This window comes from Brassica napus, chromosome A8 (assembly GCF_020379485.1).
Source record: "Brassica napus cultivar Da-Ae chromosome A8, Da-Ae, whole genome shotgun sequence".
NCBI lineage: Eukaryota > Viridiplantae > Streptophyta > Magnoliopsida > Brassicales > Brassicaceae > Brassica > Brassica napus.
This window is the reverse complement of record NC_063441.1, coordinates 18,134,749-18,158,812: the sequence shown is the minus strand read 5'-3', so window position 1 is coordinate 18,158,812 and position 24,064 is coordinate 18,134,749. Positions and strand designations below refer to the sequence as shown.

The following is a 24,064-nucleotide window of genomic DNA, read 5'->3' as shown; positions in this document are numbered from 1 at the left end:
AATATATTAGTTACATACAAACTTATAGAGCCCCTAGAAAACGTCTAATGTTTGGCCCATAACGTGTGCTGAGGACTCCTTTGGTTGCCGTATATACCATACTCATACGTCTAAAATATATATTTGGTTTGGTTGTCTGAGGAAATATTGCACAGACTAGTATCATGGTCACAAGACGTCAAGACCCACCTGCACTACTACATTCAGGACTGTATGGTCTTTTTCCACAGTCATTTAATTGAAAAATAAAGGAACTAAAGACTTTGAAGTGGATGAGAACCTATTAACCTAACATTGAAACATTATTGATAATTTGATATATTGCATTGTTTTTTTTTTTTACTTTTCTTGCATTGCTTTTAGTTTTAAAATCTTTTGTTATAGTAAATATTTAGGATATATTCGTATTCTAAATATAAAAAGCACTTGTAATCAAATCTTGATCGATAGTGTACATAGACGTCAAAAAAAAAAAAAGATCGATAGTGTACATATTTAAGAAATTTAGGTACAACATCATCACAAAAAAAAAAGGATTGGATTGTGGTGGGTAAGCTTGCCGATAGAATATAACAACGAGATTCAAACTATTCTTGGTACGAAATGCTATTATTTACATCAGAATTTTCAAAGGTGATTTCGGATATGTAAAAGATTATGTATTTACCATCCTAAACTTTCATGGTAATCTAACTTTTAAATAAAAAAATATAAAGAAACAAAAAAAATGTAATGGGTTATGGGTCAACCGCAATCGCTTTCAGTGGCACCACTAATAGTGGAAGTGGGCCCTAAGATCAACTCTCTTCACATGAGAATTTTCAACCTTTTAAAGAGAGAAAGAAAGAGTTGATCAAAAAAAAAAGAGAGAAAGAAAGATGTAGAATTTTAAACCTTTTATATGTGAGATTGAGTCAAGTTTAATTTAACTTGGTCTAAAGACCATTTCAATATTAATTATTAATTGCTCGGTGGACCACGCTCGGTAGACCACGTCTCATAAATGTGGAAGTTTCAACATTCCTAATTATTTTCTCCACTTTTTCTTCTAAACCTAAACATTTGACCAGATGGGGCCATACCCTTTTGTGCCCATTACCTCCCAATCTATATGCCTTTTGTCCACTTTCAATTATACTTGAAAAATGAAATTTAACCATGATTTTTTGACCCAGCATATCATATCCAAGCAGTGACCAAATAATATTGCACTCTAATGTAGCAAACTGTAACCAAACGGGGTTAACCTATAACACAAAAATTACCCTACAATATGGTTAAAAAACTATATTTGTTATCATTAGGCAAAAAGTATTGGTGTGGTTTTATCTCAAAACCCCTATCAAATCATGAAAATGAAATCAAAGAACAAAAACATAGGAAATTAAAATAAAACAAAATAATGATCAAGATTTCTTGCCTATGTAATACTCTTTTTAGACAGCTAAGCCCACTCTCTTCCTTCCTATCCGGTTTACTCTTTTCTTCCTAGAAAATTCTCCTTTTTCTAACAGAAAAGAAGAAAATAAAATATAGTAATTTTTAAGAAAACATCCCCTATTTTATTTTCACACTCTTTGTCCATTGTTACCCTTAACAACATCCAAAACAGTAGTAAAAGAAAGTTGAACCTATTTGTTAGACCAATCAATCTCTTCATCACTAGTTTACTGAGAAAAGAATTGGAGGATGCAACTGATTTTTTTAAACAAAAATAGCATATAGTAGAATAACGTAAAATTCTATAATTTCAGTAAATTTTCACCATTGACAGTACAAAAAATCGAAACATATAACAAAAAGCAAAAATTTATACAACTAGTCTAATTCCATATGTATTACTTGATCATATCTCTTAATCACATTTTGGTTTCGCTATAAGACCAATTTCTTCACCACTTGTCTACTGAAAAAAGTTTGAAGGATGTGTAACTGGTTGTGTATTTAAGAAAAAAAAAACATATAGTTGAATAATATATTTCTCGTTGCAGTAAAATTTCAACATTGAGGGCAATTTTCTCAAAACAATACAAACAAATCGCAAAACAACATTTTCCACTACTCTATTTTTTATATGTTATTCATTCAAATTTTCTTAATCGTGATTTGTTTCCAGTAATCGTAAATCTGGAGAATAAACTCAACAAAAACGAAGTAAACAAGCCAAACATGAGCATTCAAATCAATAAAACCATAGAGATATATTAAAATACAATTGAAGGCGATAATTTCAAATCGCAAACATCTCATCTCAGCGTTACAATTTCCCTCGTATAATACATAGTAAGATCACAAAAAAAAAAAATTAATGTGTTTTCATGAAGCTGTAGAAGAACCTGAGACTCTAGGAGAAGTCACCGGGAACAGAGGAAGAAGACGAGGCTCAGAATCCATCGGAGTTGTCGCCGGAGACGGGTGCAAATAAAACCCCTTCTCTTTCATAGCCTTCTCTTCCTCGTCGTTGGAGCTCTGATTCGATGATCCGGACCGGTTAAACGGGTCGGGTACAAGAGGAGTAACCGGGCTGAGTACGAGAGACGGGAAATCGAGGATGCTCGGAGAGAGGATCTCGGGTTTCCGGGGCGAGTTAACCGGGTTGAAAACCGGGTTTAACGGGTTGATTTTGAGGTGCTTCATCGAGTTACGACGCTCGTAGAGACGGAACCCTGAAGAGTGTTTCTTGTTGGGGACGGCTTTGATCGGAGGGATAGAGAATTGGGAAGGAGAGGAGGATCTCGGGTCGGGTTTAAGAGACGATGTGTTGTTGTTGTGGTGTTTGGGTCTGTCTGAGGATCCGGTTAGCATCTGGACGACTTGCTTGAAGGAAGTGGTATCGGCTTGGACGAAAGTTGTCGGGTACGGGTTTCCGGATTCGGATCTTGGGGTTAGGTTTCGGGTCGGAGTTGTGGGTGGCTTGTTGCTTTCAGTGCTGCTGCTACTGCATCGAGGAGATGGAATCGGATTCGTCGAAGCATCTCTGTATCTTGGCGAATTCTCCATTTTGATGAGAGAGAGAATAGGAGAGAGAGATAGATTGTGTGTACTATTTGCTAACAAGCTTTGTTTTGGTTCGGTAAGAAAAAATTGTATTGGTCTCTTTAGTTCACTCACGCGCTTACACTAGATTGTCATCACGCGCCGTCGTCAGATGGAAAATGATTAAGATGGACAAAATGTCCGTTTTATTTATTCCAACTTTTACGGACAAAATTCCGGATTCGGATTTGCTGTAACAACTTATATGAAATATTGGCAAATTCTTGTTTTATTCAATTGTGATCTAATTGAATCACTTAAAACTCCTATACACCTATACCTGTTTAAGGGTATACAGATCAAAAGGTGCTAATCTAAATCCCTGATTGAAAAATATTTTGGACTAAAATGGTGGAAAATGTAAAAGAGAATTTGATTGGATTCATTATTGTAGAGTGTTTTTTTTCACTTTTTAGTGAGAATTTTTTAGCTGAAAAGAAGAAAATTATCTGATCGAAAATTATTTATTCCATTTACGCTTTTAAATTTGTTCTATTTTGTTTACCAATCACAGCTTACAAACTTGGATATATTTAGAATATATATATATATGACTATTGAGTTATAAAGGGCAATGACTTGTGTTGTACTTGTAGTTAGGTGTGGGCATACTAACTGAAATCCGAATCGATCCGAAAAACCCCAACCGAAAACCAAACCGAAGTTTAGAAATACCCGAAACGGGTTTAGGATTCAACCAGTCCGGACACCCGTACCCGATTGGTTATATTGTGCAAGAGTGTTGTTTCGCCAGTTTTGTTCAGAACTATTTCACCGCTGCGTCTCTATCACATTACGTTGTCTCAAGTATCGATGGTTCTTCACAAAGCCGGACTTATGAATCTTCCAATCTCCTTGTTGCTAGAACTACTGTGCAAGAGTGTAGGCTCGTCAGATTTACTATCTACATCACTGCTGCGAGTCCTTCACATTACGCCATCTCAAGCATCGATGGTTCTTCACAGAGTCAACTATGTGACCTTCAACGTAGAGTTGTTGCACGGAGATCCAACTCATCAAACTTCATCCTAAGCACCTTTTTGGAGGTGAAGCTAGAGCTTGAGATTCACCTAGTCTCTTCGGTAAGCTTTGTTGGGTTTAAAGTTAATTGTGCTTGTTTTAGCATCATATCAAATCAGATCGGACTTCATTGTTCCAATGTTACCTACGGTTCTGGAGTTTCTCACCTAAAGTTCTTGCCTGTCAACATTCTAACTTATAGGTGTATCAACGTCGATTTCGACTATCAATTGTTCTTTCGAACAATCGCCATGGAAACAAAAGTGAAGCTTCTCTTTGGGTTGAGCATGACTCGCTTCTCGATGGTTCTATCTTTACTTGTTTTGTAATGTTTTCTAGCTTCATTCTACCGTCGAACATGACTCCGGGATCTTCTGCTTTGGTTGTAAACTTTTATGCTCTTTGAGCTTTTTAATATCAGTTCGGTGTTACAAAAAAAAAAAAAGAACATAACTCATACATGAATAACCAAAGTTATAAAAACACAAACCACACCCCTCCCTCTGTTTGTATACCTAACGAAAGCCAAACCAACGAAGAAAGTGAAACTACAAAATATATAAAAGTTAAAAAAAAAAACTATTGAGTTCTCGGACCCCATGAGAAACTCAACCCAAATATACCCTCCCAGTCCCAATGAAAAGAAACATCAGCCCATGGTGGACCTTAGAATTACATATGGAAAAAGATGATGAAATTCAGGACCATAGTATGAACATACACTAATAATTTACCTTAAGTGAACTTAAAAGTCGAACATAGTAACCCTTGAACCAATCCTGAGCCTCTTTTGTTTTCTTGAGCAACTTGAAGGAAGATGATGTAGATGGTGAGATGAAGAGGATCCGAGGGAGCTTTAGCCAAGATCAACACTGCCCCTGATTTCATCTCTCTGATCCAAGCTTCTTCTCTCATCTCAAAATAGAAAAAGAAAAAAAAAGTGATGAAGATGAAACCCTAACTAGTTATAGATCCTACATACAACTTTTGCTTTATATCAAGGAGGTAAGGAAGGATCCAACGTCATTATTTGTGAGATCAAGACACGCTCCATTGACAACACTTGCATTATTCCATATGTTGTTGTTGTTTGAAGGATTTAAAGATGATGATGACATGAACCCATTAATGTTCCCTGAGATCTGATCAAGCTTCCCTTCTTTGTTCATATCGTCAGTGTTACCTCCAACATGTGGAAGTGGTGCTAGGGTTCGGATATGTGACTGTCCCATCATCTCACCACCATTGTTAATGGTTTTGTGTGGATGCTGGAGAAGAGTAGAGGAAGATGAAGATACCGATGATCCAAATAGACCCGAGAGAAGAAATGGTTTGTTTGTTGTAGAGTTGTTGAGGAAGCTACTATTAATGGTGTGGTCGTGATTCAAATAATGTGGAAGCCCTAATCCAAGAGCGCCAAGACCACTAAAACCAGATGAGATAAACTCACTCTCTAAACCACTTGATGAAGAAGTCTTTGAAGAATCACTGAAACGGCTAGGAACCATCATTGGAAGGTTATTACAACTGCTCACATGATCTGATAAACCGTAGAACAAAGGATGATGATTCACGGATGAGAATTGGGAGATCTGATGATGAGGGTTATTAGGGGATGAAGAAGTCGTCGTCGAGGCCGTGGAGGCAACGGTTGTGGTTGCTGGTCGCTTCACACGTTTGTTCTTCCGGTAGCTACCGCCTACGGGAACGTTCCGGAGGGTCCCACCTTGTGTCCAATACCTCTTGCAAGCCTTACAAAAGTACCGTGGCTGAGAGAGGCTGTAGTTGTTGTAATAACAAAACTTTGTGTTTGATGAATCGCAACGAGGGCACTTAAGTTGCGGTGGCTGTTGTTGTTGCTGCTGATGAGACGGAGCCACGATCATGTTCTTGCTCTGCATACTAGCCTGAGAAGAGAGCGAAAGAAGGGAAGTTTAGATGGTGTGGTTTAACTAAAGGCAAAAGAACAGAGAGAGGACAAATGGATATTATTCGATCCAAGAGCTAAGAAACAAAATATAAATGAGTCATATTATTTAGAGAGATAAAAATGCAAATGCAAAAGGGAAGAGAGAGAGAGAGAGAGAGAAACCAGTGGATTGGTATTGGTAGAGCTGATCATAGGCATCTTGTTCTTCTGGTCACAGTTGCCAAACATATCTTTCTTGATTAAGCTCTTTTGATTTTGTTTTCTTTCTCTGTTTCTTCACTTCTTTAAAAGAGAATCCTTCTGAAGCCAGCAGTGTACAGACAAAGAGATGTTGGCTACTGAAGCTATTATTACTGTTTTAACTTTCATAGATTGAAGCACAAAGATTCTTGACAGATGATTTTAAGCTCCTTATTTTATATTTATTTGTAATATTGTTGTTTGTGCCACTATTCATTAACTTTATCTATATCAATATCACTAGGGTTTTCTGTACTTGTACTTACTCTATATATAATTAAGATTTGCTACAGAGATGTTCAAGATACATTTGTACTAAAAATGGTCCTTGCACTGGCTTATTATACTAAAATACATCATATAAATCAACATATTAAACACCAGTTCCGGTAGGAAAATAACATCATGAGTTTCCTTAAACGACTTTTGATGAAAAAGGTTTCATATTTTATAAATTCAAAAACATTAGTAAAAAATATAGGCGATTGTTTTTTTTAGACATTTTTATATTGTTAATTTCAAAAATATTTTGTATTTAAATTGACTAGAAAAGTTACTTTCATCGTGTAAAATATATAAAGAGAAAAAAACTAGGATAACACCAAACCAAGTTTATGTTCCCAAAGTAGCACTCAAGGTTTAAAGTCACAAAAATAGGTTTCATTAAAGAGGTAAATATACACTTATACCCCTTGGGTTAATTAATCTAAAACTTAGGGTTTAGAGTTAATGGGTGGGGTTTTGGAATTAGGGTTTAAAATTTTATAAAAAAAAAATATTAAAAAAAAAAATAAAAATTTTTAAAAACAGTTTTAAAAAGTATTTTTAAATTATAAAAAGAAAATTTGAAAAAAAATAAAAAAAAAAATTTCGAAAAAAAAAAATTTGTAAAAATTTCGAATCTGAAAACATATAATCTGAAACTATAAAAAAAAAAAAAATCTTTTTTTCATTTTTTTAATTTTTATTTTATTTATTTTTATTTATTTTTGTTTGTTTATTTAATTTTAAACCAAGGGTATTAGGGATATTTTACCCTTTAATGAATGTCATTTTTGTGACTTTCTCCTTCTAGTGTTATTTTTGAGACATAAACTTCAAAAGATGCTATTATTGATAATTGTCCATATATAAATACGACGAGAAAGCTTTGTTGACTAGCTTATGAATTTAGCAAAGAAAATTAGATGATAAAACAGTTGAATATTAGATACATAAAGTATTCGTTGGATCTAATATATACCCGATTCGACAACTAGGATCCAACCAGACAATCAAAGTTCCAACGTGGTGTACTAACGCAGGTAATATTAACTTACACTAAATTAAAGTGTATATACACCAAAAATGTAAGAAGTAAAAGATAGAGACAATAAAGGAGAATGTAACAGGTGAATCTTTCAGAGGAATCAAGGAACATCACTCATCACAATAAGTGACATTCTTTTGCATATTGTGGAATTGGAGAGAATCCCTAGACCCACGTCACCCTATTAATCCCACTTCCAACTCTTTATTTTGATTTATATAAATTCCAACATATTTTATACGCATCTATCATACAAACTCACTATAGTTTATACGCGTCGATTTGGATATATCTCCCTATAATAGTACTAGTTTCACCTTTTGAGATGTTAGTAATAATTCAAGAGATTGTAAAATATTTAGAGATAATACATTCAGCAATGCACAATAGGATAAGAAGTAAACATATATCAATACCATTAAAAGAGGATCATTCACTTAATGAAAATTACAGTTTCTCAAAAATACCCTTATTTTTACAAATGATGAATAAAATTCATTAATGGCATTTAAGTCTTTTGGTTTTGGGCCTACATGTACATTTAAATAGATCTATAAATAATGGGCCTATATATATTTAAAAGATATACTAACTTTAAATATAATATATGTATAAATATATTACAAAGTATAAATAAATTAGCAAACATGAAAATATCATTTTCTTAAATATACATATCAATATTCAAAACAGATCATTTGAATATTATACATTTTTTCAATACAAACCACAATCCTATATCCTACACCATATATCATATACATATTTGAATATCATTTTTCCATTTATAATGTCATTTTATACATAATATTGATATGACAATTACGAGTGTTCAAGAAAATTTTAAAAACTATATTAAAATTAATTTTTAAATCTAAAATAAAAACACAAACTTATAATAGGTTATTAATGACGAAAATAAACTAATATTGTCATATCAATAAGTTTTTTGTATTATCATTTTTTATTTGGATAATATAATAAATTTTTATCAAATTCTAAGGAATCACTAATTTATGTAATATTAATAGATATATGAGTAATTTAATCAATTTAAAAAAAAAATTACTATTAGATTTTTTGTAATCGGATCAATGGTATCAGATTGCAGGTTAATAGTGAGTTTTTGGATTTTTACCTGGTTATATCAGATTTTTAATTAACGAATTTTTCATTAAATCCGAACCGGATTATATACAATGTATCGGGTCTATAGGTCCAACTATGAATCTAGGTCAGATATGAAAACAAATCTTAAAACTCAAACATTATTATAGAACAACCACCATATTTCAAAAAAATACCATATTTTGAAGAGAAAAAAATGATAAAACCCTAAAAACTCAATTGTTATGGTTCGAAACAAAAAAAATTGTAATTTGCAAATCAGTTTTCGATTAATAAATGAAAAACAAACAAACCCGCGCTTTCTAAGCGCGGATCAAAATCTAGTAGTTCTTTAAAATCAAAATATCTAAGGTTTTAAACCAAATGATTATCGAATAGGAGTTTTTTTATATTATTTGACGTCACAAAATCAGACCGCGGTTTTGGCAGCTATGTTAGTCTTTGGCAATGTGACTATGTGAGCACGGGAATTCAAATCATCACATCACAAATGTCATGAATAGAAACTTTAGGAATTAAATAAGAAATGGCGCTAGCGTAGAGTCACAAAGAAAAAACTGAGATAAGGTTTTCGAGAAATGAAAGCTTCAAGAGGAAAGGGACAAGAGCGAGCATAAGTGCATGTGATGTTCCATCTCACTCACTGCCAACTCCAAATTATCTTTGCTTTTTTCACCTTTTTCTAATAAAATAAAAAAATTAAAGCTTACGTGTATGTATCGAAACTAAATCATATTACATCTTACTTCATGTTTGCAATTTTTAAATTGCGTATAAACTTTTTTTTTTTTTGGAACACAAAATTGCGTATAAACAATGCTTGATTCTAACGCATCAATTTACCAAAACCCACTTTAAAATATTTCAATTATTTAACATATTTACCTATTAAGTAATATTTAAACATCAATCATTCAAATACGGAGGGAGTATTGAGAATTAATCATAGTATTACTAAAGAGGAGTTTGTCTTGTAAATTTTGACTAATTAGACCTTACAATGTAACGTAAATATTGCATATACCTTACACACATACCCCCATACAGGAGCGAAGCTAGGACTTTTGTATAGTGGGTGCACTATTAATTACAAAAGAAAAGAAGGTATAAGAAGAGATCTATCAAATCTATATTGTTTTGTCTCACAAAATTTGAAACATAGATATTATTACGGGTGCACATGCACCCATAGAGTATAAGGTGGCTTTGCCCCTGCCCCCATACATACATACACACAAACTCATGTTCTTTTTTTTTTTTGTCAAGGTCACACAAACTCATGTTATTAAGAGTTTACGTTACACATAAATATTTTAGTACATATATATATATATATATAGATATATGTATGTTTTATGTGTGTTAAATATATATTACGATGATGCATGTGGGAAGCAGATTGGAAACAATAAGAAAAGCAAAAGCATTAGCATGGGGAAACTAACGAATTTTGTAGAGCTTCGAAGGATTTTCTCTTCTCTAATTAAGTTACTGCAAAAAAAAAAATTGGTATACATATATCTAAAAAAAATTGTCAGCTGATTAATATATTTCTAAATTTTGTTATATTTTCTCCCAGTTCGATGTTGTTTTGTCTTCTCAAGATCGCTTCTTTTCTTGTAATATTTGATTTTCCAAAGTTTGATTGGCAGTTGATTCTCGATTCTTTGCATCACAATCAAATACTAAAGTAAACATATTCAGTTATTATACCCAAAAATGTTTTGCTTACATCCAAGAACTACAAAGACAAAGAAAGGAATGATGTTGTGCATCTAGTTTTGGATGATTGTAAGATAAAACAAAGAATGGTTTAAGAAAAATAGTATATGAAGGAAACTTTTTATATACTTTCAAACAACCGCAAGAAAAAAAATTAAAGCAAACTAACAAAATTCGTGGAAATGTGGAATGGTGTCAAGAGAATTCGGGTTCAATAGTTCAATCAAAGTTTCGGTTAATATGTTTGCAACTTCAGAAGTCTTAGGAAAATGAAAACTAATGTGAAATCAAATATATTATGAACAAGGTTGTACTGTTATAGAGTCTATCTTCAGTAAGGTCGTTCGCTTCTTTTTGAGTTTAGACCTCATGAAATCTTGTAATGATCCACTTGTTCCTTCCTCAGGTGCTACTAGTGCTTGGTATTGCCTGCAATCACTGGGATATATCACTTCTGCGACAAAATTTTCTGATGCAAGCCAAGATCATCAAATAGCTTACAAGCTAAACGTATAAGGAGAGGAGAGCTAAAAGTTAAGAAAGAAACATTGTATATCAACGTATTATGTTGGTGACAGTGATGGCATCAAGGCCCATATCGATGAGAGTTTGTTAATCGTCATTTGGTTGGTCTAGTGTTTGAAGGATCTCCATGTCTTTAATATCTCCATGTCTCCAATTTACTTAGTATTCAGCAAAACGAACCAACCAAGATGTAGCCAAACCTTCTTCAAACTTGAAGAGTGGTGCCAAGACTGCAAATGAGATGCTGAAGTTGAGATGCGGTATAACCGTCCCTGCTCCGTGTAGGTACAAAACAAAAAAGTTACATATATGAAACATGGGAGACTACTTTAGAGACAAGTCCATCATACAGATGGCAAAGCGCAGCTCTTCCGTTTCTAACAGTATTTGAGAATTATTTTCTAACTGAACCATGACTATGAAAAAAAAATGTTCGGTCCGATTAAACCGTGACTAAACAAAAAAAGTCAAAAACCACAAAGAAAAAAACCTAGTAAACCGGGTTTCGGTTTGTTTTTATTCTTTCAAATCCGTAACGAAGGTTTTTTTTCTCTGTTTATTATTTCAGAGCTGAACACAAAAACCTAGGAGAATCAAACGCAGAGGGGTTCATAGGTATAGCTCTTTTGTCTTTCTTGCCATACAATCAACTTCTCTCTTTTATTTTATTTTCTCAGAATTCGTTTCTCTGTTATTATTAGATAACTACGAACTTTGCGTAGCTGATGATGTGTTGGTGGCATAGAGCTTGTAAACAATATATATATATATATATATATATATATTGAGATAATAGAGATAATATCGCATTGGCTAGATTAGTGAATAAGCTGTTACGTCTCTCTCTGACTCCTCTCTGCATAGAGTTCAAAAGAGTTTGTGTTTGAGGCTAAAGCAATATTTGACTCAATCTTTTTTTATTTTGTGATCTGATTTTGAGAAACAGCTTCATCGTCAGAGATGGAGGCTCCTTCAGATAATGCACAACCAACTCAGGCTTCTTCCTTGGCCTCCAAGTTACAGTAAGTTTACTTTCCTTTTTTTTTCTCTATGATCTTTCACAGGATCCAGTGTGTTCAGATTAAGCCACATTCTTTAGTTTAAACCACATGAATCTTCCAGTTGTTATTAGCACTTAGCTTATCGGATTAGCGCTCTATTGATTCAGGATAAGCGAGGAGGTCGAAAGAAGATACAATATAATTAAAAGCGTCGGCGAGCAATGCATAAACGATGATGAGCTGAGGGACCTTCTAGCTAAGAAGGCTGGTCCGGTTTGCTACGACGGTTTTGAACCATCAGGAAGGATGCATATCGCTCAGGTGAGTTATAACTAATTCATATTGTTTTGCTTCTGCTAGCGCGTTTAAATCTAAGAGTATTTATTACCTTTTTGCAGGGACTGATGAAGATCATGAACGTGAACAAACTGACATCTGCTGGCTGCCGAGTCAAAATTTGGATCGCTGATTGGTTTGCGTTTATGAACAACAAGTTGGGAGGTGATTTGAAGAAAATAGGGATTGTTGGAGAATACTACAAGGAGATATTTCAGGCTGCTGGGATGAACGGTGAGAATGTAGAGTTCTTATGGTCTTCCGATGAGATTAACGCTAGAGGTGATGAGTACTGGCCTCTTGTGATGGACATTGCCTGCAGAAACAGTCTCGCCAAAATAAAACGGTATACACACACGTTTTCATTTTATCTGATACTGGCGATGAATGATGATGGAACTTCATGAGTTTGTTTCTGTTCCTATCAGGTGTATGCCTATTATGGGTCATAGTGAGACAGATGAGCTCAGTGCAGCTCACGTTCTGTACGTTTGTATGCAATGTGCAGACCCTTTGTTCCTAGAGGTACTTTGTCGCTCTCATTCAGTGTGGCGCTATGATCCATTTAATTGTTGTTGAAACGTTTTTTTTTATTTAACTTTATGCAGGCAGATATTTGCCAGCTTGGGATGGATCAGCAAACAGTGAATCTGCTAGCAAGAGACTACTGTGATGAGACTGAGAGGGGGAACAAACCTGTCATCCTGTCTCACCGTAAAATTTCTCCTATCTGTTCTGTTCTCATGTGTTATCTTTTCAAGTGTTCTTACCATCTCTAGTTGTGATGTATTGCAGATATGCTTCCGACAAAGATGTCCAAGAGTGATTCTTCATCTATCATCTTCATGGACGATGATGAGGTAAAGTAGCTAGTTCGACACTAAGTTTTAAAGGAAGTTGTAGTTATTGAATGGTGTTTAATGACCGTCACTTCTAGGTTGAAGTTAATAGGAAGATAAAAAAGAAAGCTTACTGCCCTCCGAAGATTGTGGAAGGTAACCCATGTTTGGAATACGTCAAATACATCATTCTACCATGGTTCAGTGAGTTCACAGTTGAAAGAGATGAAAAGTTCGGCGGTAACAAGTGAGTTTTTACTATTTTTGCTAGACCTTTTGAGTTTCTTTGTTCTGTTTATGTCTCTTTGTCGGTTTGTCTAGCAGTAAGTTGCAAAAATGAAATTCTGTAATATGTCAGGACCTTCAATAACTTTGAAGACATTGCTGCTGACTATGAGAGCGACAAGTTGCACCCTATGGATCTGAAGAACGCTCTGTCGAAAGCATTGAATAATATACTGCAAGTGAGTATTTCTTTCTATAACAACAATACCGTTATAGTATTAGCAAACATTTCTTTTGCATAGTATTTTTTTTTTGGGACAACTTTAATCTGTGTTTTACGCATATTGCAGCCTGTCCGTGATCATTTCAAAACTAACAATGGTGCCAAGAATCTGCTCAAACAGGTCAACAATCTGCTCAAACAGGTAAGAAATCTATCTTTTCAGTTCGAACTCATGTAGTCATGTTTCATGTCTCACCATGGCACTATTGCTTGGACATTCATACGCAGCTTCTAAATTTTCTCTCTTCTCTTTGGTTTGTCATGTCTTTTTGTAGGATCAGAAAACCAACAGGTAAAAAGAAGCTTTTACTCAAACGTCAATATGTCAGAAACCTCTCTTACCTATAACAATTTTCAAAACCAAAAAGTGGTGTAATCACTTGATTTTTGTCTTGCTCTGTCAGAGTTGTTGCAACGGAGCTATCCAAGGAGATGGAGGCTCTTTCCGTCAACGCACCTTCCTCAGCTGCCGGTTTAGAGTGAGTAATCTTGTAGTAATCTTTTAGTTCAACTTCTCCAAATTTTGTTATCCAATAGGTTTGTGAGTTGGGATATTGTATTTTGGATCTTTTTTTAGCTGATTAGCATTACTATTTATTCAGGATGAGCGAAGAGGTAGAGAAAAAATACAATATTGTAAGGAGTATTGGCGAGGAATGCATACAAGAGGATGAGCTAAAGAATCTGTTATCCAAGAAGCCTACTCCAATCTGCTACGATGGTTTTGAACCATCAGGAAGGATGCACATCGCCCAGGTAAGATTGTTCATTAGGACAAAACGAGTGTCTACTTTTATAAGAACGTTGTTGTAACTTGTTTCAGTTTTTTGGTGTTAATAGGGAGTGATGAAGGTCACAAATGTGAACAAGCTGACGTCAGCTGGTTGCCAAGTGAAAATATGGATCGCGGATTGGTTTGCTCAGTTGAACAACAAGTTGGGAGGTGACTTGGAGAAAATCAAAGTTGTTGGTGAATACTTCAAGGAGATTTGGCAAGCTGGTGGGATGAACTTAGAGAAGGTAGCGTTTCTTTGGGCTTCAGAAGAAATCAGTAGTAGGGGAAATAAGTACTGGCCTCTTGTGATGGATATTGCTCGCAGAAACAACCTACGTCGAATCTTGAGGTAATCAATCCCCCCCCCCCCCTCCCCCCCTTTGGTTCACGTAGTTATGCAATGACTAGGCCTGCGGTTTTTAACGAAACCGAAATTTTGGTTAGTTCGGTAATGAGTTCTGTTCAATTCGGTAGGCTTATAAAAGAACTTCAGCTTTCGGTTTGGTTTGTTAATCGGTTAGTTTTATTTTTCAAAAAGGGAAAAATTGTTAACCAAATTTCGAACTAAACTAACCAAAATTTCAAACCGAAATAGTTGAAGTTACCCAAATTTAACTTAAATGTAATCAAAACCAAAAACTTCGGTTAGTTTCTGAATGAAATATGCTTCCTTTCCTTATAGGTGTGGGCAGATCATGGGGCGTAGTGAGACCGAGGTTCTAAGTGCAGCACAAATCCTTTACCCTTGTATGCAGTGTGCGGATATTTTCTTTCTTGAGGTATGTCTTTTTTTATATGCATTCTTGGTACACATTTCTATAATTGATATTGGTACTTATTGTTTGACATGTGTAGGCTGATATCTGCCAGCTCGGGATGGATCAGCGGAAAGTAAACATGCTAGCAAGAGAATACTGTGATGACATTAAGAGGAAAAACAAACCCATCATCTTGTCTCACCGTATGTTTTTTTGCAATTCTGTTCTTCCTTCACCGTGTTTGTCATCTCATGTTTTAACTGGTTGTTGATGGTTTTGCAGATATGCTTCCTGGTCTTCTTGAAGGACAAGAGAAGATGTCCAAAAGTAATCCATCGTCTGCCATATTTATGGAAGATGAGGAGGTAAACTGAACTTACAAAAACAGATAAGATTTTTTTTTTTTTTGAAGGTATCTGACTTGTGTAGTGATCTTTTTGTCTTCTTCTAGGATGCTGTTAATGAGAAGATCAGCCAAGCTCATTGCCCACTAAAAACTGTTGTAGGGAATCCATGTCTTGAATACGTCAAGTACCTAGTTCTACCACGATTCAACGAGTTAGTGGTTGAACAGAATGACGGTAACAAGTGAGTTGATGGAAACTAAATCTTGGCTGCATTACATAGATTTTTTGATTAATCATTATCTCAGACTGATTCTTTGAAAATTTTCCAAACTGTCAGGACCTTCACAAGCTTTGAAGATATTGCTGCTGACTACGAGAGTGGCGAGTTGAGTGAGGAAGATTTGAAGAAAGCTTTGATAAAAGCGTTGAATATAATGTTGCAAGTAAGTACCCTTCCCTCTGTGAATGATGATGATATTCTCAACAAACATGAGCAATTGAGCAAAAGAAACTTTCAGTCTTTCTTTTGATGTTTTGAGTCATTAGTTTTTATTATGTAAATGAATGATATGGTTCTTATCACGACCTGTATGTGACTCAGCCTGTTCGCGATCATTTCAAAACCAATGAGCGCGCCAAAAATCTACTGGAACAAGTCAGGGTAATGAAATGTTTTCCCCCCTCGTGTTTATGGTTTGATTAATCACATTGCTTGTATATTGACATGAACCCTCTTTGACTCTTTTCTTTTTCCTGTTTTATTTAGGCTTTTAGAGTCACCAGGTGAAGCTGCAAACGGAACGAAGCAAAAACTTGTGTTCATCGTTGGAGTCTTTCTTAAGGATTTTGGTTACTTGCAATTATGTAAAGCTCTCTTTTGTTTTCGAGAAGAACTTAGCCTCTGATTGGTGCTTAATAAACTAACTTTGCATATATACTGTCTTAGCAGACAAGAATTTTAAATTATAATGATAAGTGAAAAAGGGACTGGAGATTCTTGTTTTCCAACATTAGTGAGTTTGAAAAGACCTTTACGAAATATAAGGTTGGCAAGAGTACGTGCCATCTTCCTATTCTCGCTGTTTCACATGTTGGTCCATGAAAAGGAGATTTGGTTATGGCGTAAAACTCCTAACATGGCTGTAGCTCGAGAGAGTGTTGTTGTGTGCATCCTCGATGTGAAGAGTAAGTTGCACGGTATATGAATTCAAAAATTGGACTGACATTTTTGACCAGAACACTCAAACTTGGGAGCCTTGACCTGATCTGGAGCCGAAAGGAAAGCTTCTCGTTGAGAGCAACAAGAATGGCTTTGTTTATGATCCGAAAGAACGCAAATGAGACTTTGAATTAGACTTTGCAGGGACAATGCTTAAGAAGTATGCGATAGAAATTTTTATACATCACTGTAATAGATAAATGTGTTGGTGGTACGACGCAAAGTAATTAAAGGTCCCTCCTTGTTGGACTAGTAGTAGTCTATGTGGTTTGATTGAAATACCTAGCTAGCTATTGTGGGAAACTTTTGATGTTATTTTTTCAATAGAAAACTTGAGATTGAGTTAGTTGTCTGCATTGTTCTTCTAAAAGATTAGTTGGGCTTCCACGTGGATCTAAAGCCTAACAAAATATGAGTTCTTTTTTCTTGCTATATATCCCATGCGACGGGGCGCATTGTAAAGAGTTGATGATATAAAATGTACAACTATGAGAGTAGCCCTGAAAGAGATAGAGAGGGGGATATAACAAAACAAATAGTCAAAAAAAGAGGCGTGAAAGTCAGATTAGGTATGGGAGGGTTCAAGATACAATAGACGTTAGCATAAGAGGCATCGTTCGTCTTCATGATTTCGTGTGTTGTGTTGTAAGACAACAACTCTGTTTCTGTAGGCAGTCAGCACTCGAGGCAGAGGATCATTTGTCTTCTCTCTCTCTCTCTCTCTCTCTAGAGCTGTCTGCAACAAAAACGACACGTCATAAAACTCTAAGTATCACAGAGTCACGTGAACACGAAAGCCAAAACCAAAATTTCTAAAATATTTCTCGAAAATGATCATTTTTACTAGTAATAATAGACTTAATAGTACAAGTTTGTCAGAAGTCAGATACAAAAGAGTTAGCACGTGTGCAAATTTTTGATAGATATGGACTAAAGTATTTGTCCAGTCAAAATAACCGAGGCGAAGCCTTGTCACATGAAAGGAAACACAGTTCTTCGTTTTCATTTTTTGTCGCATTTTTACTGACTAATGTAAACAAAAAAAAATCCCATCTTACAACACTATCCTTCTTCTGCATTATATTAAAATTTTGCATTTCGAATTTTCGAATAGAAATTCAGAAACAGTAGTTTAACCAAACCGCCTGAGCGTGGAATTTCTCTGGCTTGAGTTACGGGTTGAGGCCAGCTCTTAATTCTCAAATATTTTATTATATAAATCAATCCGAAAGTGAGCAGTGAAATAGAGAGGTTTCAGACTAACCGGAAAACAATCTAGATTACAAAGAAAAACAAAGCTAAACCAAACAGACATACGTGCAACAAGGGAAAGAAAACAAGTGTGGAAAGAAGACAAATCTTTAGTAAGATTTTCATACTATATAAAACATAAATTAAAGTTTAAAATTATAACTTGAACTGTTTCAAATTTATTACCCATATTACTAAACATAAAATTGTTTTGAAGAATTTGGTCTATCGTGAACAATTAATCCCTTAATTTTCTAAAGATTATAAGTGCGTTTCTTTAGTCTTTATAATGAAAAAGAAAGCCTATTACATATCTTACATCAAATGGCTACTTATTTTGGCCAAAAAGAGAAACAAAATCAGTCAGAGCTACACATAGACTAGTTGTGACAAGCTAGTAAGCTACTTTATTTAATGATCTTATTGTAGTCTCGTCCTCGTGCATCAAAATCACATCATAAATTTGGGTGCCAAAAAAAAGAGTAAAGATCATAAAAGGAAGTCCAAAATAGAGTGAGGGCTAGAGCAGTAGGACTTACGTCATCATCCCTATGAAGAGGTCCAGTCAAAGAGGCGATCCATTATCTTTCTTCTTCGTTAAATACAGTGGAGTACTTTTTTAAATAGTAGTAGTAAAAGTTTGGTTCTTATCTCTCAATGGTTCCCGTGAGAAAAGCATCGAGGTTGTTTTACGATCAGTGAACTTGAACTGATTTTAGGTTCACCTTTATAAGTTTAATTATTATGTTTATTTTTCAACTACAAGTGTTCCCATGATCTCAAAAAATGGTTACGTTTGTGCAAATTTCAACCACAACACAGTGTACGCAGTGCATAGACTTGTGTTTCTACCACAACATAGTTTTAATATTCTTGTTGTCCCTTTTTTTTTTGATCAACCGAGAATCATACCACTAGACCAAATGCCCTTTTTATTCTTGTTGTGTCCCTAAAATACACTAATTAAAAACTTTTGAATGATGTACTTTTCTGGTAGTCTGAAGGCAGTGAATGACTAGGTATTATAATGTGCCATAGTAAAGTCATCGATCAGTAGTATACCATCAAACATATCATTTGTATTATATACAGTTTCAAATGAACCATAAAAACAGATATGTGATACCTTTTCCCTTAATCTTGTATGAGGGTATTTTACAGTTGTTTTTTGGGCAAAGTTTAGAAACGTATTATTAGTCAGGCTGAGCCCAAGACAACAACAAAGCCCAAGCCCAATGATATGAGTTTCGGAGACCAGTCAAAGATGAAGACAAAGCCTGCTTTAGCTCAACCTCTCAACGTTCATATTGCAGAGCCAAACCGTACGACGAGCAGGACCACTTTGGCACCGCGTACAGCTCACCACCTTGCAACAAAGAATAGATTCAATGTCCTCCAAACACGTGTAGAGGTTCATTAGGGTTTTGAGGTTGTGCTTGGCATATAAATAGAGTTAGAGTTGTATCTTTATAATCAAGTTGAAAGGAATAAAAGTGTTGCAGTCAAAACTCTTTCTTCTTCAATAAGGCTCTTGTGATTCACATGGTATCAGAGCCATGGCTGAACTCACAGATCCCTTGTCAGCTCCAACGTTGAGCATTTCTCAGTGTGTTACCTTGAAACTGTCTTCCACCAACTATTTGTTGTGGAAAACTCAGTTTGAATCTTTTCTTTCCAGCCAATCTCTTCTAGGATATGTCAATGGCTCTTCCCCTCGTCCTCTCCCTACTGTCTCTGTCCGACGTGGTGACGAAGTCACAGAGGAGGCCAATCCAGAGTTCGTCAAATGGGTTAAACGTGACCAACTGGTTATGGCTTGGTTGTTCGGATCGTTAACTGAAGACGCGTTGCGGTCTGTGTATGGGCTTCAGTCTGCACATGAGGTTTGGTTTAGTCTCGGAAAAAAATACAACAGGGTCTCTTCTACTCGAAAGTTGGATCTTCAAAGAAAACTTCAGGGCTTGAAGAAAGACAACAAATCTATGACTGAGTATCTAAATGAAGTTAAGAGTGTATGCGATCAGTTGGACTCCATTGGCTGTCCAGTCTCAGATCCAGAGAAGATTTATGGAGCTTTGAGTGGTTTGGGAAAGGAGTACGAGTCCATTTGTACCGTCTTTGAACATTCGATGGACTCTCTCCCTGCAATGAGCTTTGAAGACGCGGTGTTTAAATTGGTGAACTTTGATGACAAGTTACAAGTATACAATCAAGCTCCGGAAGTGTCACCTCACTTGGCGTTCAACACAGGCAGAGGCTACTCTAACAGAGGAAGAGGCTACTACAACAATCGTGGAAACAGAGGCAGAGGTTCTGGCTCGTACTCTACTAGAGGAAGGGGTTTTCATCAACAGTTCTCAGGCTCTAACTCCTCCTCAAGACCTACGTGTCAGATTTGTAACCGCTACGGTCATTCTGCAGCTCGTTGCTACAATCGCTTTGACCAGAACTATCAGTCTCCAGAGGTCCAACACAATGCTCTTACTACTGCAAAGCTGTCTGACCAAGACATGTACTCAGGACACGAATGGTATCCAGACTCCGCAGCTACAGCTCACATAACTAACGATGGTTCTCAGCTGAAGTCGTCTGAGCCTTATCTGGGTCACGATCAGGTCATCGTTGGGAATGGAGATTTTCTGCCTATAACTCACGTTGGATCGATTCCTCTGCACACTCCTAAAGGTATCCTTCCTCTGAATGATGTCTTAGTGTGTCCTGGCATAACGAGATCTTTATTGTCTGTGTCTAAAATCACCACTGATTATCCGTGTGAACTTACATTTGATGATGAATCTGTGTTGATTAAGGACAAAGTAACCAAACAGGTGATAACCAGAGGAACAAGACGTAAAGATCTTTATCTGCTGAAGGATACTAAGTTTCAGGCTTTCTACTCGTCTAGGCAGCGTGCAACAAGTGAGGATGTCTGGCACCAGAGGCTTGGGCATCCACACATGGATATTCTTCAGCTTCTGTCTCGGAATAATGCTATTGCTTTCAATAAGTCTGGTCCAAAGTTAGTATGTGATGCGTGTCCAGTCGGGAAGAGCTGTAATCTCCCTTTTATTTCTTCTGAGTCTGTTTCTACTTATCCTTTAGAGAAAATACACAGTGACTTATGGGGTCCTAGTCCTGTTGTGTCTACTCAAGGGTTCAGATACTATGTTATTCTTATTGATGATTTCACAAGATTTACATGGTTTTATCCATTAAAGCTCAAGTCAGATTTTTTCTCTGTCTTTACTCGATTCCAACAGTTGGTTGAAACTCAGTTTCAGAGAAAAATCAGACAGTTTCAGTGTGATGGTGGTGGTGAGTTTGTCAACACCAAGTTTCTCGATCATCTGGCCAAATCAGGAATCCGACAGCTGATCTCCTGTCCACACACGCCGCAACAAAACAGTCTTTCAGAACGGAAGCATCGTCACCTTACAGAGCTTGGTCTTACAATGCTTTATCACGGACGTGTTCCACAGCAATTGTGGGTCGAGGCATTTTTCACCTCGAATTTTCTGATCAACCTTCTTCCCTCTTCCGCTCTTTCCGATCACAAGAGTTCATATGAGTTGTTGCATAACTCTGTCCCGGTCTACTCTTCTCTTCGTGTCTTTGGCTCCAAATGTTTCCCTACCTTGCGGCCCTACATGGCCAACAAACTTGATCCAAAGTCTCTTCCGTGTGTGTTCATTGGCTATAATGAGAAATATAAAGGATACTGTTGCCTTTATCCTCCCACTGGCAAAGTGTTTATCAGTCGTCACGTTATCTTCGTCGAGAACTCCTTTCCGTTTGCTGATATTTATAGTCGGTTTCACAAGGCCTCTGACTCATCGTTGTTACAAGCATGGCGTGCTGCACACGTTCAGCCTGCATCATCTTCTGCTTCTGAGTCTGTCTCTCCTATTGAAGAACCTCCAGCCAGAACAGTCCCAGTCACAGTCCCAGTCCTAGTTGTGCCTGCAACTCCTGATATTTCCTCAGCAAGTGAGTCTGAGGAAGATAATGTACAACAGTCTCCTCAACATGTTCAAGAAGATGTGGTTCAAGCACATGATGAGCATCCCATGACTACTCGATCTCGTGCTGGCATTGTCAAGCCAAATCCACGATATGCTTTCATCACAGTCAAAGAAGATTATGCAGAGCCCAAGTCTCTCAAAGCTGCTTTGCGTCATCCTGGCTGGAACGGTGCAATGGGAACTGAGATTGATAATATGGTTGAGACAGAAACATTTGAGCTTGTGCCACCTGCAGATGGTCAGAACCCCCTCGGAAGTCAGTGGATTTACAAAACAAAATACCACGCTGATGGTACTGTGTTCAAACCGAGAGCGAGACTTGTAGCAAAAGGCAATGAGCAAGAGGAGGGCCTCGATTTCATAGAAACATTTAGTCCAGTTGTTCGTACAGCAACAATTAGGACTGTTCTTCATGTGGCAGTTACAAAGAAATGGTCCCTGAAACAACTTGATGTTCAGAACGCCTTCTTGCATGGAGATTTAAAGGAGATTGTGTTTCTGAAACAACCGCCTGGTTTTGTCGACCCCAACAAACCTGACTACGTCTGGAAGCTCAAGAAGGCGATCTACGGTTTAAAACAAGCTCCACGTGCTTGGTTTGATAAGTTTAGCAATTTTTTGCTTGACTTCGGATTCATCTGCAGTTTCCCTGACCCTTCCTTATTCATCTATCATCATGGCTCAGATGTTATCTATCTTCTCCTCTACGTGGACGATATGATTCTTACTGGCAACAACAATACGCTTCTGGATCATCTTGTTGCTCAGCTCAGTCAAGTGTTTCGCATGAAAGATATGGGCTCTGTACACTACTTCCTTGGGATTCAAGTTCATCAAACTCCGAATGGTCTCTTTCTCAATCAAGAGAAGTATGCTTCTGATGTCTTAATCAATGCAGGAATGAAAGATTGCGCTCCGATGCCCACTCCTTTGCCTTTAAAACTGGCCACTGTTCCCGGTCAAGATGAACTTTTCTCTGATCCTTCTTACTTCAGGAGCATTGCAGGTAAACTGCAGTACTTAACACTCACTAGACCGGATCTACAATTCTCTGTCAATTATATCTGTCAAAGAATGCACTCACCTCCTGGCTCCGACTTCATGTTACTCAAAAGAATCCTTCGCTATGTTAAAGGAACTCTGAACATGGGAATTGGCATCAATGCTACCTCAGACTCCACACTTGTCTGCTACAGCGACAGTGATTGGGCAGGTTGCACTGAAACTAGAAGATCAACTGGTGGCTTTTGCACTCTATTAGGTTCCAATGTCATTTCTTGGTCTGCTAAGAGGCATGATACAGTTTCTAAATCTTCTACTGAGGCTGAGTACAGGACCATGTCCATTGCTGCTTCTGAGATTGTCTGGTTGCAAAATTTGCTTCGAGTGATGGGTCTGCAACAACAGCGCATGCCACTTCTTCTGTGTGATAATCTTTCTGCCGTGTGTCTCACTGCAAATCCCATGTTCCACAAACGGTCCAAACATTTTGATGTCGACTATCATTATGTGCGTGAGAGAGTGGCTCTCAAGACGCTGGAAGTTAAGCACATACCCGCTTCTCTGCAACTGGCCGATGTCTTCACAAAATCGCTTGGTCAGGAAGCGTTTTTCCGTTTGCGGGACAAACTTGGTGTCTCTGTTCCTCCGACCCCAAGTTTGAGGGGGTGTATTAGTCAGGCTGAGCCCAAGACAACAACAAAGCCCAAGCCCAATGATATGAGTTTCGGAGACCAGTCAAAGATGAAGACAAAGCCTGCTTTAGCTCAACCTCTCAACGTTCATATTGCAGAGCCAAACCGTACGACGAGCAGGACCACTTTGGCACCGCGTACAGCTCACCACCTTGCAACAAAGAATAGATTCAATGTCCTCCAAACACGTGTAGAGGTTCATTAGGGTTTTGAGGTTGTGCTTGGCATATAAATAGAGTTAGAGTTGTATCTTTATAATCAAGTTGAAAGGAATAAAAGTGTTGCAGTCAAAACTCTTTCTTCTTCAATAAGGCTCTTGTGATTCACACGTATTACACAGTGTAACACTAGATCTATTAGTCCTTTCATTTGCTTTATAGATTAGTTAATTTATTAATAAATGC

The 24,064-nt window shown here is 36.7% G+C and overlaps 3 protein-coding genes across 3 annotated transcripts; 1 reads left to right on the top strand and 2 right to left on the bottom strand.

Annotated features, from left to right (window-relative positions):
* Positions 1-2,182: 2,182 nt before the first annotated feature.
* LOC106361690 (VQ motif-containing protein 4) lies at positions 2,183-3,263 on the bottom strand. Its single transcript, XM_013801492.3, has one exon. The coding sequence runs from the start codon at positions 2,998-3,000 to the stop codon at positions 2,317-2,319; it is 684 nt and encodes a 227-aa protein (XP_013656946.1). The 5' UTR covers positions 3,001-3,263; the 3' UTR covers positions 2,183-2,316.
* Positions 3,264-4,482: 1,219 nt separating this feature from the next.
* LOC106361689 (dof zinc finger protein DOF1.4-like) lies at positions 4,483-6,476 on the bottom strand. Its single transcript, XM_013801491.3, has 2 exons — positions 6,149-6,476; positions 4,483-5,963 (listed from the first exon to the last, which is right to left on the bottom strand). The coding sequence occupies exons 1-2, from the start codon at positions 6,212-6,214 to the stop codon at positions 5,049-5,051; spliced, it is 981 nt and encodes a 326-aa protein (XP_013656945.2). The 5' UTR covers positions 6,215-6,476; the 3' UTR covers positions 4,483-5,048.
* Positions 6,477-11,477: 5,001 nt separating this feature from the next.
* LOC106360051 (tyrosine--tRNA ligase 2, cytoplasmic) lies at positions 11,478-16,484 on the top strand. Its single transcript, XM_013799655.3, has 21 exons — positions 11,478-11,525; positions 11,857-11,932; positions 12,079-12,232; positions 12,310-12,593; positions 12,676-12,772; positions 12,856-12,961; positions 13,043-13,107; positions 13,185-13,333; positions 13,445-13,550; positions 13,662-13,736; positions 13,870-13,886; positions 13,999-14,073; positions 14,197-14,350; positions 14,435-14,718; positions 15,052-15,148; positions 15,225-15,330; positions 15,410-15,492; positions 15,579-15,715; positions 15,812-15,917; positions 16,076-16,135; positions 16,241-16,484. The coding sequence occupies exons 2-21, from the start codon at positions 11,871-11,873 to the stop codon at positions 16,259-16,261; spliced, it is 2,238 nt and encodes a 745-aa protein (XP_013655109.2). The 5' UTR covers positions 11,478-11,525; positions 11,857-11,870; the 3' UTR covers positions 16,262-16,484.
* Positions 16,485-24,064: the final 7,580 nt, after the last annotated feature.

What these genes read in the sequence shown, in the direction of transcription:
- LOC106361690 (XM_013801492.3), bottom strand. Translation starts at nt 3,000, where the DNA reads ATGGAGAATTCGCCAAGATACAGAGATGCTTCGACGAATCCGATTCCA.
- LOC106361689 (XM_013801491.3), bottom strand. Translation starts at nt 6,214, where the DNA reads ATGTTTGGCAACTGTGACCAGAAGAACAAGATGCCTATGATCAGCTCT. An exon ending in CTACCAATACCAATCCACTG is followed by an intron (nt 5,964 to 6,148) that starts GTTTCTCTCTCT and finishes CTCTCTTCTCAG; the next exon opens with GCTAGTATGCAGAGCAAGAA.
- LOC106360051 (XM_013799655.3), top strand. Translation starts at nt 11,871, where the DNA reads ATGGAGGCTCCTTCAGATAATGCACAACCAACTCAGGCTTCTTCCTTG. An exon ending in CGTTGAATATAATGTTGCAA is followed by an intron (nt 15,918 to 16,075) that starts GTAAGTACCCTT and finishes TATGTGACTCAG; the next exon opens with CCTGTTCGCGATCATTTCAA. An exon ending in ATCTACTGGAACAAGTCAGG is followed by an intron (nt 16,136 to 16,240) that starts GTAATGAAATGT and finishes TGTTTTATTTAG; the next exon opens with GCTTTTAGAGTCACCAGGTG.